The sequence below is a fragment of the Acanthisitta chloris genome, unplaced genomic scaffold (assembly GCF_000695815.1).
Source record: "Acanthisitta chloris isolate BGI_N310 unplaced genomic scaffold, ASM69581v1 scaffold33706, whole genome shotgun sequence".
NCBI lineage: Eukaryota > Metazoa > Chordata > Aves > Passeriformes > Acanthisittidae > Acanthisitta > Acanthisitta chloris.
The window spans coordinates 25,658-42,904 of NW_008678125.1; the positions used below are offsets into that span (position 1 = coordinate 25,658).

The window sequence follows — 17,247 nt, forward strand, 5'->3', positions numbered from 1 at the left end:
CTGAACTCTGTCTGGGGTATTTTCTAGACACCCATCATCAACTGCAAAAGTATGTTAGAAAGCACTGAGTGCTCAGTAGCTTTGAAACACACAATATATATGCTACATTAGTCAGCAAATGGTTTTAATGTAATCATGCAATTAAAAAAAACCACAAAAGACCTGGATTACTAGAAAATACTAGCTGGGTTTTTTTCTTTTGAAATGAGTTTGTCATGATGTTCTAGACACCCATCATCAACTGCAAAAGTATGTTAGAAAGCACTGAGTGCTCAGTAGCTTTGAAACACACAATATATATGCTACATTAGTCAGCAAATGGTTTTAATGTAATCATGCAATTAAAAAAAACCACAAAAGACCTGGATTACTAGAAAATACTAGCTGGGTTTTTTTCTTTTGAAATGAGTTTGTCATGATGTATTTAATTTTTTAAAAAACAACCTGCAATGTTATGAAACTTCAGAACTAAACAAATTTATTTTTCCAAGCTCTTGCCCTCCTTTTTGCTTTTCTTATAATTATTGCACTTGATTTTACCTAGAACTGCATCCTGTTCTGATTGAGAAGGGATTTTGTCTTTTAAACACCCACAGGTACTTGTAGAAATTGTTTAGGCAATGCTTTTTAAGGTCATGGTAAAAGTGCTGTGAGCAAAGATAGAATTTCCTTCACTGAGTAGCTCTTCATGGAGCTCCATTTCTGATTTGCTACTTTGTTCAAATTGGCTGAAAGTCATTTATGCATCATAAGATCTCATAAAAATGAAGTGTGACAGAAGTTTTATGATGAAGACATTTCTGCTTATCTGATGGATCCAGAAGCCTCCTTTAACCACAATGGACGGTTTTGTAGACAGTGTCACATCAAAATAATACCCTTTTAAAAATCAGCTTATGTACCAATACAAGTAATCTTTAGATTAAACAGAGGTTCAGCAACTTGAAGCCAGAGTAGCTCTTTGGATAGAGTCTGCTCCTGGAGCTCCCTCTGCTTTGCCAGCATGGGGAGCTTACAGTCCAAGTTCCTCTCAGACATACCTAAGGAGATCCTACCAGCCAGGGTATGGTGCTGGACATCCAAGCAGCTACATCTGCTAGAAGACAGGCACTCCAGAGCACACACCTGTAGACTTCCCCTGCTGTCCTTGTGTGTCATCTTGTAAAAAGATTTGCTGATGGATTATCTTTTTCCCCATGATGTGGGAAACAGTAAAGGCTTGATCTAAAAACTAGTTGATTCAATGACTTGAGGAGGTTATTCTGACTCCAACAGATCCAACTTTCTTTCTCCTTAGGATGGGGAAAAGAAATCAACTTACCAGTAGAAAATGGGAAAATATGCATGCTAGCTAAGTAACTCAGAAACCATTAAAGCACTTAAAAATTATTTCAGTCTTAGCAGGGACAAGGTCATCTCAAGAGAGAAACAGGTGACAACATAAGTGTGGTAGACCTTCTCAGAGCATTTGTGCCTCTTGGTAGAACAGACAAAGCAAAGCTGGACATATGTGTGCCCTCTGTGATTGCTAATCCAAAAGTCTTCAAGCTCAAATGCTCCAGGCTTATGTATTCCCACTGTGGAATGCGCACATGTAGACAGTGACTGGAAAAATTGTTTTCCATTAAGGAAATCCATAGGCCTGATTGAGGAAGGCCTCTGGTAATTTGTATGCATAATACAGTCACCACTTGAATTTCCATTTAAGGCCCTGAAAAACATTTTACTCTAATCCTAGTAGATACTATCTTCACTCACAGCATACCTACAACAGAGCCATTTATCTGAGCAGGCAGCACTTCCCTAAGAATTCCCCGTCTTTTCAGATATGACTGTTAGCTTAGCTAACAACATTTATTTGACCTAAGAAATAAAAATTGAAGGGATTTTCAAAGGCATTTCCCTATATGCCATGTTTTTAATTTATTTACCTAATCACTAACAGAAGTCTAGTGGGCAAGTACAAAATATAGAAAGTCTATGTGTGTGCTTGTGTGTGTGAGAAAACCTAAACCCGTCACTTGCAACCTGTCAGACAACAGCTATATTGAATAAAGTGGAAGACTATTATTTCAGAAGACATGCAGGCATCATCACCAAATGGGCTGTAATAGAAAACAGTAAGGGAGGACTATTTGAAATTTTGTCAAATTTTTGAATGAAATGTAAACCACTTTGCAAAGCTTTTAATGACAAATTTATTTTTCATGAATTCTAAGCTAGTTAGAACATTTTAAAATAAGAATACAGAGACCTGTTCTACATTATCCAAATAGCATAAAAGAAGACTAAACAGAAGAGATTCCAAAAGGATCTCTTAGCTCAGAAATAAAAAATGAGAGAAAAATAGAGTGCTCATTCCCAGTTCCTGCTCCCAAGGCAGCCAATGGGTGTTTTACTACTGCTTTCAGTACTGGAAGTCATTCCTTGGCTCATGTAACAGGAAAAAGATAGTTCTCTTGGAGCAGGTGTATATCATGCACATGCAGTGCTGCTTTAGTGATCCTTTGACACTAGCCACCCACAGGGCTTGGTACATGCAGAGTTGCAAGCTGGGGGACACACTAGGTGTCTTGGGCATGGTTCTGCCCCTCTGAGGCTGCACTGCTCCTCTGCCAAATTGAGCCTGCATGCAACATGTTGGGGTACATCCATGCAGTTCTCTATTTCTTGGCACAGATGCACCCTCAGTGTGCTATAAAGACACATGGACTGGAGCCAAGGTATCTTAAATATTGACTCATATTCTGGGTTGGAGATCAGGGCAGACAGTTTCATTCCTGTTGGCACAATGGAAGTCTCTAATATAAGGGTAAATCTCATCTCTACAGAATGATGAGGTTTTTTTCAGGGGCCAGCCTAAAAATTAACTCCCTTGGGAACAAGACCCTATCCTAAATCTCACTATCTTCTACTCCAAGGTCAAAATGATTTCTTTCACATGACATTCTCTAGCAGTCATATAGCAATACAGAAGGTGCACACATTGAAGAAAACAAACCTCAGCTAAAACACTAGAACACCCTATTGCTCAACTGTTCTGCTCCTGGGGTAGAGAATGAAAGAAAACACTCATTGCGTCATACAGTGCTGAAAGACTGGCAGATGTACAGTGAAGACAGAGGTACAAAGGCTACAGCCAAATTACCTGTTTTTCCAAGAGGACAGGGATTTGGAGGGTCAGGATATCCTTGATCTTCACTGAAATCCTTTGGTACATTATCTCCTGTCAGCTCAGCCACGATGTTTGGGATATTGCCATAAGGACCCAAGTGCTGGAGACCCTCATGCGCACCACCTAGCAAAGATGATTTACACACACTGCCTTTTCACAAGATTAAAAGTATAAATGCTTTAGTTGTTTCAAGTAATCCAGACTTCGATCCAATATATATGCATATAATTGTTTTAGAGATGAATTCAAGTTTAGATTTCAGGCATATTTTTTAGAAACATAACCATGTGACCTAAATCCAGTAACTTCAGTAATGAAACATGAGACTAGGAAAGAAAATCAGCCACATATTATTAATCTTAGGGATATTTTTTTCCTTAAGTATGAAAGTTTTAGGCAAGAAAATGCAAAGAAAAAGAAACTTGAGACAGTAATGAAACTTGTTAAATTTACTGCACAATCAACTTCAGTCACTGATACTGTGTTACTATTCATTGTTGCAACTAATAATAGAAGAAATTACAGCAAGACAGCATCACAGCAAAAAGACAAAGTTAATGACACTGAATGACCATCACTGCAGGGTTACAGCAGCAGTGTGCAGCCAGTTTTGTAACTCAGTGGTGGAGGACACAATGATGGGCCTATTGTTCTTGGGCAAATGCACATGGAAGTGGTGTGCTATGGCCTTCTACCACACATCTCAACTGGATGCCTTCCTTTGACAAGAAGGGTTTGGGAACCAAGCTCAGGCCACTCTTTCTATAGGCCTCTTTACAAATATTTATCAGCTCCAGATCTTTTCTGCATGTCTTACTGGCCAAATGCATCCACAGGCTATACCCCAGCTGCTTGTGAAGTTTTCTAAATACTATTGTACAATATTCTTTTGAATTTTAGACAAATAAAAAGCTAGTTTCAAGTATGTTCTTTTTCCCTGACATAAGACAGCCACCCCACACACTGCAGCAAGTGAGATAGCTGTGTGACAACAAAGCAATATTTTTTAAAAACACTATATGTGTTATATGTTATATGTTGTATGAGAAATAACTACATACAGTCAACATATAAATTCCACTAACAATGAATAAGAGGTAAAAGAATTTGAACGACTGGAAAAATGTGAGTTAAAGACTGAATGGAGATGCAACTGTTTGGGTAAATAGCACAAATCACCATATGATCAACAAATAGCCTTATTTTAAATTTATATATTTTTCAAAGGTCCAGAAGATAAGAATAAATCCTCTGAACATGAAAGTTACTCTAGAAGAATCACTCAAATACTCCTGTCCCAAGCTACAAATAAACACTACCAGCCTTAATCATGTTTTATACAGCTAAACATTGTAAGCTAACATAATCACTTGCAAAAATAGCTAACATAAGGCAGTCAAATACGAAATACAAATTTTGTATTCATTTTTACATTTAGAAGTGGTAGTTGAGCCAAATTGTCCGTATTTTGCAAATAATCAGTTAAACACTGGCATTATAGTGATCAGAAGCAAGTTAGTCTATAAGCACATATATTTCAAATTTATTTGCATGATGGACTAAAATCTCATCAATGTGCTAATTTTCCTCCTCAAGTACAAGTCTCTTATTCTGCATTGCAATGTTGCAGAAAGGTTTTAGATATGTAACAAACATAAAGGTATCCCTATAAGAAATCTGCATCTCTATTATATGGGGTTTTCACTTGTAGCTGATCATGAGATCTTGTACTAAAACCAGAATAGCATTAAACACACTATGAACTTTATTATATATTTACAGTCCAAAGCCCACATAAAGATGGTGCTTGCAACACAATAATGTTGTGGTGGTGAGGTTAAAAATTTATATAACGTACATTTAATCTAATGTAGTTTAATGTCTAATGCATAGCATAATTATTTTGTACTGAGCTCCTTCACATGAAGATTGATTACATATATGTACTTAAAAGCATCAGGTTGTGATTCTGCTGTAAACTACAGAACCACATAATCAATACATGTTTGAACATCCTGTATACAATGTGGTTCACTATGGGACAATCCATCAGATAGAAGCCTATCTATGCTTGTATGTGGTGCAGACCTCTTGGCACCAAAGCTCCATCCATAAAGAAAACAGAGGTACTTAGCAGGCTCCAGTGTGCTGTATATACATGTAAGTTTAAACTGACTGCCAAGAATTCCCTTGACTGAGTACAAACCAATCTTTTTATATTATGTTTCCTTTAGGTATAAATGTCCAGGATCATTTGAGAGTTTTTCCTTTCTTTCCAAAAGAGCCGGAGACAATAGCACCTGTTCTGGTGCCGTGATTTAGCACACTTGAGTGATTTAATAGCATCAGCAAAGCTCATTCCTTATAAACTTTGATAAACAGTGCACACAGCAAAGACTACAATAATAAAAATGAAATGCTATGAATATATCAAGCAGGGGTACTATGTACAGTAACTCTCAATTGCATTAGTTTTGGTATTACAACATTACTGATTTGAAGAAGTGAATTGGGATTAAATACACAGCAGCTACCAAGTCAAAATATTGTGATATTGGCATATATGGTCAGCTACAAAAATAACACCAAATAACCTTGAGGCAGAGTTTGAAAGAAAAAAACAAGACAACTAAATATCGAGCTACTTTTCATTATTTCCTATCCAAAGCAACCATGAGAGATATCATTGTTAAATTATTTGAACCTGGATTAGCAAAAATCTGGTATAGTACAGACAATACTGTTGTACTGTGAAAGGATAAGCTGAATAAGTCTATGGTTTTCCCATCTCTCCTTACTTCTTATATAAACAAGCATTTCTGTGCAACATACTAGCAAAGAAACCACTCTGAACCAGTCAGCTGTCTTTCACATGCAGGATTCCTGTGTGAGCATGTAGGTATTTTACATTCCTACAGGATAAACTAGAAGTTTAGATCTCTTGGTCTGAGGTCAGTATCACCATAAGTAAGCTTTGGATCTAATTTTGAATGTATGCATATATGTAATCATCTTCTGGCACTGGTCTTGAACTGGTGCAGGGTGGAAAACAAAAATTGAACAATGCCTTTCCCCTTTCATATAATTCTAGAAAAGTACTTAATCATTTTACCAACTGCTGGCATCATCTCAATTTGAGATACTTAGAATGATTAAAAATTTAAAGTGCATTTATTTCAGCTCATTTCTTTGTAGGAACAATACTGCCTGTATGGGTCTCCCACCCATACAGACAACATAACCACACGATTCTTGGAGAAAAACAAAAAAGAAAAAAAGAAAGCCACAAGGAGCAACTATTTTCCTGCAAGTATCAAATATTCCCCCAATCAAATACATCCAGTGGAAACACTGTTAGTCTACTGAAGTTCTAGCTTCTGCTACCCATCTATTAGTAATATAAAGCATAGATGAAACAAATCTGCTCTCAGGAGCAATGAGAATGGATTATTAAAAGTGTAAAATTATTTCAGAACATTTAAAGACAAATAATGGGACAAATTTACCTTTCAGTCTGATTGAAACCATTTCTCATGTCACAGTGGCAATAGAGTTACCCCACTTACACATGCAGAAAAGAGGTGGTTCACCCAATCTTAGCAAGGAGATACAAAATAGAATGGATAAATAAATCCCATATCCCAAGTTAAAGTTCTTAACATAGAGAGTCATACTAGATGCCCTAAAGTGTCCAAGCCCCTCCCAGATACACAAAGAAATACTCCCCCCTGAGTAAGAATTGCACGTCTTAGGATCTTGATCTGTACAAACACCAAGCAAATATGAGCTGCAAGGGAAGCCTTATCCCATTTGCCTAAGATTCCTGAGGGACCAAATGGATATTATTCAAAGATGCAATACCATCTTTGCTACTTTGCAAAATCTTTTGTTAATCTGGACTATTTGTTCTTATCACTGAAAAAAATCTTTAAAATTGTTTACAGTGTGTCCTCTCCAAATCAGAGACAGAACTTTTTCTTTTCACAGTGACAGCTTTCCATACTATCCTGCACTTTCATCCCCAGTCATCTTGTGATATATACCTTTGTTGTGTTTGTTGTGTCATTGTCACATTCAAAAGGGATGTCTCCCTAATCAAAGGTAGGTTTGACAGAATGCTTCCTGGTGCACTTATAATTTAAAGTGGGATACCATCTACTAACTTAGTTTTTCTTTTCCTTTAGTATCTGCAAGCCTGCCAACCATGTAAACTCTCAAAAAATCCTGAATGCAAAAAGCACACTTTCATTTTCCTTAGCCTTTCTAACATCACTAAAAGCTTTACTGTCTGAATGTCATTTCTGCTGTGCCTCTTCAGCTAGCTTCTTCTTAGAGAGTCCTCTCCTGGTTGCTGAGATTGATTAAGCACAGGAAATGAAAGGTGCTGAAAAAATTATAAATTATCATGTTTTGTCTATTCCACAGAAGCTGGTAAGTAAGAGAATAAGGAAGGAGAAAAAGCATAGGAGAACAAAGAACGGAAAAATGCAAACCTAGCCAACTTCCTTAACCATTCAAGAACATGCCTCGGGAAACCCAAAACCACTACAACTATACATGCCTGGGCATCCCAGATTCCAGAGTCAGCTTGTCTTCTCCTTAATGACACAAAGTTTCTTATAACTATAAAGATTAATTTTTCTTTACAGAGAGAGAAATTCCTTTCAATGTGTTTTCTAGAGCCTTAAGCACACAAATCACACAATTACTGACCTTGCTTTCAGTTACCAATTCCATTTTATCCCAAATTTTAATTACAAACAGTACAAATATTTAAGATATGAAAGGGTTTTATTGTGAAATGGTTAGGACCAAAGTAATGCCCAGGCCTCTCACAATAAATTTATAACAGTAGCTTATATGCCATTATTATTCAAATTGTATACACAATTAAAAAATCCAGTGGTTCACTTGCTGACAAAGCAAAAAAAGCAATATTTTATGTCTGCCTTGGTTGAACAGTCTTCTAATGGACTGTATTAAGTTGCCCTTCAGTCCAAGCAGAAGCTTTTGCACTTCACTGTGTGAATAAGCTTATCCTTTCTACAAACACAGTGCAATCTGCAGCACACAGCTACTCTGACTTCCAGGCACCATGCTTGAGCAGAGTGAAGGAGAAGTACATCCAGCAAAAAGCATACACCTGTCAGTGCCACAGCACAGCTCTGCAAGTGATCATGTGTGCGGCGCATGGCTGTGGGAAACAAGGCAACTAAAGGAAAATGGTGACCTCCTTTATCCCATGAGGGATGAGACACTATTTCACTCCTGTAGATGTACCAGCTGCATGAGAAGTCTCAAGGCTTCATCAATGTCAACACACTCATAGACAAATACTCCTTTCATTCCTGTAACGTGAAGCATGGAGGCACCAGAATCATCCAGAACAGGACCATGTTTTCTCTCTACTGCTTCACTGAACTTCAGAAAGTTTTCCTGTTCATTTCCCCATTCATATTAATTCAATTATATTTTCTATGCAGATGACTGAAAGTCCAAGCTGGTTCTTCAGCTGATGTGTTTAAAACCTTCCCATGCCTGTCTGACAGCTGCTACTAGAGTAGATTTTCTAACTGCCCCAAACAACCTAATTGTGAGGATTCCTAGTGCAGGGCTACAAGACACCCAAGTCTCTGTTTTGGTGAGCTGGTATAACCTCACAACTCCAAAAGCAGAGGCCTTTCCATTCAAAACCTTTGTCAACACCATCCAAGTCAAAATGAGGTTTCTTTTGCACTTGGTTAAAAGCATTGGCACACAATGAAGATGCAAGACAGCAGTGAGATGAAGAGCCCTGCCAGGTAAGACCAGGCCCAATGCTGCTCTTGGGTGCTGCAAGAGGGACTTGGAGTCAGCTAACTTGATGTACTAAAACATCCCAAAGGGAAGAACCAGCTTCTTTCTCCCTCCTGTTCATTAGCTGAGAACATTTGTCTTCTCATTCATCCCTGCAGTTGAGGGCACTGCTGAGAGCACACACAATGACAAGCACGGTGAGAATAGCTCTGAAAACCTTTGGAGTGTGCCAGACATCCTATCTGTGTGGTGCACATCACCACAATCAAGAAGAGTAAGATTCTTTTCTTTGTCTAGACTTCCAAAATATCTTTTCATAGCACAAAATAAATTTTAAAAGATCTTCCTACTGCAAGTTAAAATTCAGATGGGAGCACAGGAAATTCAGCTAGTTTTGAGAATGATTACAAAAAGGTATCAGCCGTAACATGCTCAAGGATTTATTTTATATATGTGAAAGACAAACCGGGAAAAAAGATCTTTGAAAACAAGAGCTCATAATAATTTGGCTAGTCTTCACTGGCAGATTTTTAAATCCTTTGGGACCACATAAAATAGATAAAATTTTACAGTTTCAGATATACCATGTGTCAACACTAGAAAATGTACTTACTATAAAGCATCAGACAACACAGAACCATCATATTCTCTCTCCTCCTTAGGTTTCTTACCTCTCTTACTGGATTTTCTTCTTTAATAATATATGTACAATAAAAATAATTGTGGGTACAAATCCCATTCTAATTGATTAATTACCTTTAGATACATGAGAATCTACTTAATTCTATATCCCTACAGATCTTTCTTTCCTGAAAGAGTCCCTTCTCAAACAGCTTTCTCCTTCAGTGGCATCTTTTAAAGAGGACTTTATGAGTAGCAGCAGTAGTCTGTACCACATAACAGTGGTTAGTGGGAGGTTTTAAGAGTTAGAGTCACTTTATCTTCTTGGTTCCCCAGAAGAGGTGTATGACACCTGCACACCCTCCTGCAGTCAAAAGAAAAGTTTCAAGAAAAGGTTTCACAGCCTCAGATCTAAATAGGCCCCTTAGTCAGACCCACAGGCAAATAACAGAGATCTAGAGAGAAACAGGGATTAATACGCTTTTCTTATTGTGTTCCCCTTTGACTGACTTCTTTGACAATCACACTAGTTTTGAGAATTTTTCCTGGATCTTCCCAGCCACACCAAGGAGAGTGCCTGAGCCCCTCCTCCAGCTCTGGGGCATCCGGGAAGGGCAGTTCCTGCAATTCAGAAGTGGTAGAACCCATAATGTTAACACCTGCTGCCTTTGCAACAGAAACACCAACTTGGCTTTCTTATTATTCACTGCTTGTCACGGCTTAAAAATTCATATGGAATCAATGATATTAGAGGTCAAGTTTTCCAATTTTGTTTTTAATAAAGAACAAATAAAGTAATACCACCTCATTACTTTCTGGTTTGTGGAGTTAGAGGTATAATAATTATACGTGAAATTTCTTCATAGTCCTGTGCCATATCACTTACTCAGATAAAGAAAATCCACAGTAAGCCACTGCTGTCATTTGTTGCTGTGACCTGGCACTGTCATTAGCTTTTAAATTCAGAAATTAGCATTCTAGAACACCTCGCTTACAACATGCAGCACTGCCTGATACTCAAATTCTGGTTATGTTTAACATTACAATTTGCTGAATGAAATACAAAGAAAATTGGTATTTTTAGTCAGGTTTATACCAATCCAGGTATCTACCATATCAATGTATAAAAACTGTAGTTTTACCACTTTCATTTTATGACATGCATATTAAGTTTTGAAATTATATTTCCCGGGTTGTTTGAGTAATTTGAAAAAATATCCACAACAACAAAACAAAACCTGAAAGCAGAGACTAGTAGAGTGATGTTGGAGTTTGATTTTGTTTGTTAAATGTCAGCCCCATAACACAGTGCTTGATTAAAGTCACGTGTGCTCAGCAAAAGCAGTCCCAATGTGAATGTAACTTTATGTCTTAACTGCAGTAGGACTTTCTTTATAGAACAGGTACAGTAACCCAAACCCCAAATGGTTGTGTGGTCTCTGCACTAAACTGATAATACAAAGCAGCCCCAAACCAGCAGAACTGGCTGTGGGAGGTCTGCCCCAGTCCAGCAGCATGCTGCTGGCCCCAGGACTCCTACACTGCTACCCTGGATGCTGGCACAGATGATGTAAACTAGAACAAAAAGGATGCAGCCATCACATTGCCAGATTTGCTGACACCCAGGCATCACACAATAACTAGAAGTTGTTACTTCTAGTCACCGAAGGAAGTCCAAATATATTTGGGTATAAGCATAGCACACAGTAACCCAAAAGCAAATGAGTGCACCCATCAGCAAAAGTTTTTGCAACTTTCTAATATGAAGATTTTGCTGTCCTTGTAGGAAACAAGGAGCAGACTTCCAGGTATGATATAGGCCAGACAGTAAGGTAATACGGCACTTAGTTTTCTTATTTGTAAAATGCAAACAAAATGGACCTTATTAACATGTGTGAGCTATCTACATAATTTGAGAGACAGTAGGCTTCTTGCAGTTTTATTTGCACAGTCTGTGGTGACAAGTCACTAACTACTAGTTATTAGTAGAAATATTTGCATAATGTTCCAGACTCTCTTGAGTTTTACCATCTCAATCAGACAAATAGTAACTACATTTTTCCAAAGCAATAAACAGGTATTTATTTCATTTCAAAATAATCAAATAAACCCCAGCCTTTTCTCAGCTATAAGCAGTCTCTGCAGAAGAGCCAAAAGCCTCTGTAAGAGGCATCATATTTTCCATATTTTCTTGTTTCTACAAATGATCAGGATTTAAGAGACATCATTTAATAATGTTGCTGAGGTTGACAGCATTATGCCTCTTATGCAGATTGAAAATTTCAGACTCTGGGCTGTCATGCCAGCACCTTTACCAACAGTCATTTAATTTGAAGTGGTTTTAATTTTTAAAAAAAAAAGAAAACTACCAAATCAAACATAAACAAACCAACCACAGAAGAGGCTTTCTGTTGTGTTGAATTGTACAGGAGGCAATGATTTTTGCAAAAAGAAAACAGGACTTCATGTTTCCCATTATGAAGTTAAGTGCTATAAACTGCCCGAGCTGAGCTACTGGTGCCCCCATGTGTTTAAGTAAGATTTTTTAATGCTCTCCTATACATGGTATAATAGTCCTGAAATTTGCATTATACAAATACTTCCTCCTCCTTCCCAGGAAAAAAAAAGCACACCAATACAAAAAACAACAAGTAAACAAAGAAACTGGCACAAAAACGTAAGAATGCAAGAATAAAAACCAAAAAACCCCCCAAAAAAAACCAAAAAAGTGGTCTCCTACTTCATAAACTCCCTGCCAGGCAGAAAAATAAACTTCTGTATTTTTGAAATGTTGAATGCATTTCTTCAGTTTATTCTTTTTTTCTATTTTAACATAGATACAGCCCTCTTCTTGTCTGTAGAAAACTTGGGTATAGCCTAGTAGAGCTCATATAGTATTTTAGTGATAAACTTAAACAGTAACTACAGAAACACAGCTACTCATTTTACTTTGCTGTTCTTCCCTCTTTTTACAGGCACTGCAAAGTGACTCCAATACAGCTTTCTTAAAAGATTAATTAACAAGGAGAGTGCATATTGTTAGAGAAATTAGAGTAGTTAATATGGGTTTATTACTTTTAGGAATCAAGGCATATACAGAAGGAAACCATAGCTAAGTGGACAGCAAAAACCAGCTGCTCCTAAGGTACCACCCTCAGGTACTAAAAACATCTTCAGCTGACACTCATCATGCAGGATCTCTTCGGCTTTGGCACGTTGACATGCCATGCACCATCTGCTGGCATAGGGAATCAGCCTGCAAATTCCCATTTCTGTGGCATATCTGTCCTGTTCCACTCAGCTAACAGAGCCCTAGCAAAGGAGGAGAGCTCACACTGCCTCCACACCCCCCTGCAAGCCTGAGGCAGAGAAACCATCCTGCCCAGCAGCTCACGCTGCCACGGAGAGAGAATTCTCCGAACCTCCAAGTTCTCCTTGGATTCCACACAGCTTGAACTGCACAGTAATTTCTTGGTAGACTAAACTTTTTATCAGGCATTTTCTAGAATCTACTCCTATTTTAGAGGCCTGACCTGAGATTAACAGGTAAATTGACAAATGGGACAGGAAGGAGAAAAAATCCCATGGATTTCAACATAACAAAGGCAGTAACTTCTTTCAATTAACTATACTTTTTTTTTTTCCTATCCATCAACAAGGAAACTATCTGCTCACTTCAGAAAGAGAATACATGCTACTAAATGGATTTTCTGAAAAGTGTCCATCCCTTAGTTGCTTTTGTTTTAAAATAAGTTTGTGACTTGACTTTCTACAGCCAAGACAGCCCTAAGCTTTTTTCGGGGGGAGATGGGGGAAGAGATGGAGATGACCATGTATAATTCCTTGCAACACATCCACCCTCTGGTTTCCAGCATTTTAAAGTCAAAATACCATGACTAACCCCAGAAAAAATGTAGACAGCTGAGATGGAAAATGAGCACTATTAGGAAATCTGCTTGTGAACTAACAGTAAGAGTATTTTCGTTACATATAAAATTATTAAGATCTTGTTCAGCTGGAAAAAGTTATTATAATAATCACTCAAATTTGCAAACATTTCATTATAATCAGGCTGCTAGTATAACTTGTCTATATTATGGCAGCCTAAATTTGTTTCCAAATTCCAAACTCACAAAAATTATTTTTTCATGACAGTACATTGCTTGCAAGTGTACACATACTGGGTGAAATCTTGGCCTTTTGAAAATCAGTCGTACTTCTGGAATCCTGGCTCAGCTGAAGTGGATGGCAACCACAGCTATCAACACTGCTGCAGGTCTATGTTGCTCGGGCTATTTCTGGCAAAATCTTTTTTTTGAGTAAAACAATTTTCTGTAGGAACATACTAATTTTATTAAGATGTGATTGATAGAGAGGTTTTTTTAAGCCGAGAAGAAATATCTGATCAAAATGGGAAACAGATGTACTCCAGAGCAGTCAGTGAGTTAATGATGGGGATGCTGGCATGGGATGAACCTGTTTTTCAACTGTCTACATTGGTCACTGTGACCTACAGTCTGGAAAACGGCTGGAAGTCAACACTCCTGTCAGCTCAGAATTTCTCATAAATAATAAGCATTTCATACCCAATTCTACTCTCCACTATTTTCAGGCAAAAATTCTCAATGTAGACAGTGCCTCAGAAGAGTAGTTAGTGAATTACCACTTTGCCATGATGGTATTTAGGACAAAACCCCTGGTTTGCTGTGACACATTCTAGTAATTGTTAAACCCCTTTCTTCCCTTCCCCTTTAGTTTTCTATTATCATGTAGATTTTTTTTAAAGCACTTGTACTCAGAATTATTAGTGAGTGATAACAGTGTAACTATGTTGTAGAAAGCCCATAGGTGAATCCTTCAGAGTCTGAAACCAGGTACTGGTTACCTAAAAACACATGTGCTTATTTTTTCTATAGCTCAACCATAAATTGATTGCTTATATGGATATCATGGGGAATATCAATCACAAGTCCCTTCTTAAACCTCTTCACTACTTCTGTCAGCCAACACCTGTTCTAAGAATACAGGGCTTTTGCTTAAACATTACAACCCATGACACTGTTCCTCATGCTCATTCAAATGCCTCCTGTCCTCATTCCTCACCAGAAAACAAGGTCCTTGCCTGAAATCAGCTCTATTCTGTTTTGATCAGAAAATATTGTCTGACTGGGAGGTCAGGAATGTCAGTCCCCTGGCAAGAAGAGAGTAGTGGACAGGCTGTGGGGAAAATGGTAAAAATTGCATTTTTTCAGGCAGATACCATTTGTGGAAGCATTATGTATGGGAATTTTTTACAGAATTTGACTATTTTGAGTAAATGTTCCATGCCATTTTAGCAGTTCTGTTTTCCAAAGTAGATGCCTAATAGAAAGTCCAACCCATTGTGCAGGTTTTTTCCTCAAATCATGTAGAAGTAGATAGTCAAAGAAGATGAAACAGAGTATTGTTAATTGATTAGTAATTAGTACACTAAATTCTGAAGTCTTTCACATAATTAATGGTCTATATTTAAAGGTAAACTCATGGTGAATATTTAGTGAACTACATGTAATTGTTTTAAAAAGCAGTATGACAAAATATTGTGTGGAATGATGCAAGATCACATTACTTTTGAAACTGGAACCAAACACTTTATTGGCTGACATTTCTAAGAGATATCTATCTACCTATACATAGACACATGTCACCACAAGAGACCAAAGAAAGAGCAACTGATTATTATCTGAAAAACCACAGAACACCCTGTGAAAGACAGTATTTGAGATAAAGGTCTGATTTGCATGTCTATTGCTACACTGACTGATAGCATTCAGCTCACAAGGCCACTTTGCTTTTGCAGAAATTTCTCAATAGGCTGTTAAATATGCTTGTAGGCTTGGGAAAAAATTCAAATAAATCCTCATCTGATTGAGAGGTTTGTTTTTATCTAGGGTTTGTTTGCTTGTTTTTAAAGCCTTGGGAGAAGAGGAAGATGGAGAGTAAAATTACCCACTTCTACCAGTCTGTCCCAATTTCTCTATGTACAGACACTCATAAAGGAGTAGAAAAAAGGCACAGACCAAACTATATTCTTTAAACCTAGTCTCTGTCATTTAAGCTTGCGAAAGCACGTGTCCATCAAAGTTTCTTTAGAAAATACATAAACTGATCTGCAATTATCTGGTAGAAATGCCTATTCAATGTTAATCCTCTCCTTAGCCTTCATTAAAGCAGTTGTGTCTGTTTGGCTAGGATAGTCTGTAGATCAGAATAGGGATGAAATAAAGAACAGAGCCTTATGGACTGGGTAGACTTGCTGTGCTGTGCCAAATTGGTTTCACTTCCAGAGATTCTGCTGTTTTGATGTTTGCACATAAACTACAGTATTTGGAGTTGCATACCTTTAAACGTTTCCTGTCATGCCAAAATAAAAGCTACTTTGTTACAATTAAAATAGCAACACATTGCAACATTATTGCAATACCCTAACATTTGAGCCAGATATTTCAAATTATTTGCATAGCTATAAAAGACTGCTTCCAAGAAAAACTTACTCACATGGTGTGAGATCAGAAGTATTGGCCAATAAAATGAAGCTGAGCCCAGAACATTCATCACAGCAACACTGTTAAGGTGCTACTTGTGGACACAGAGAGAAGCACCTGTGTCCTTCCCACCCACAGCTGGAGCCCTGGCTTCCCCTTGTGTGCTCTGGCATGGATCCTGCAGAATCCTACAGGATTCTGCATCACGAAGGAAGAACCCCTAGTGTAAGGCTTATCTCTATCTCGCATGGCACTGCAAACACTTGATCTCTTCTGGTCTGCAAATGTTTGTAAAAATCCATGAGATTTGGGCTCTAGAGATCATATTTGTTACATATGAAACATGTCTGTGATTTTTTTATACACATTATTCAGGAATAATTTATTCAACCCATTTTTTTGAGGTACTAGAGATCAGATACTTCTAAGACAACATAAATTTTTTAGGCTAAACCTGTACATTAACAAAACCCAACACTTCTGCCAAAATCATTGCATTAAGGAATGTAGAAGATGAGTGATGATTTTGAAACAAATATCAAGCAACAACATAGTGAAGAACTCCATGATTTTAAGCTGCATCTATAAACAAAACGCTAATTATTACCAAAGCATACTAATAAATTCATCATAACTCAAAGCAGAAATTAGCTACCTTCAATGCTCTGTGGACCAACAAGATTCATAGCCTGGTGCGCTGGATATTCTACCCGGGGTCTGGCAATGCCCAGTTGCTCCATAACCCCATGGAGGAGCCTCTGTATATCTGCTTCAGTTACCCTGTCAGGTGTTCTAGGACTGTGGCTAAAAGCTGAAGACAATCCAAATGCTAGCAGAAATATCATGTTGCAAAGCAAGGGAGTTATCATATTGGTAGCCTGTGAAAGAGAAAGGAATTTTATTATAACCTATAGTGGGGAAAAAAGTCACGTACACACAGAGAAAATAGCATCTGATCTTACTCCATGACATCACCATATACTACCACAGCTTCTAGGTGCAGCTGAAAGTCTGGCCAGCTGGAAACCGGGTGGGGTGAGGGGCGGGTGGTGATGTGTGTGTTGGATATTTTCTTCCCTTCTAAAAATACATTTAAGTAGCAAACTGCAGAAATCAATTTTCTGATTTGCA

General features: G+C 37.8%; 1 protein-coding gene across 1 annotated transcript in view; it reads right to left on the bottom strand.

The window, feature by feature from the left end:
• The window catches only part of SCG5 (secretogranin V (7B2 protein)), a 26,994-nt gene extending 10,004 nt beyond the window's left edge, over window positions 1–16,990 (bottom strand). The window contains 3 exon segments of the mRNA XM_009076766.1: window positions 1–41; window positions 3,149–3,298; window positions 16,772–16,990. Of these exon segments, the coding sequence (XP_009075014.1) occupies window positions 1–41; window positions 3,149–3,298; window positions 16,772–16,985 (405 nt within the window). The 5' untranslated portion in view covers window positions 16,986–16,990.
• Window positions 16,991–17,247: the final 257 nt, after the last annotated feature.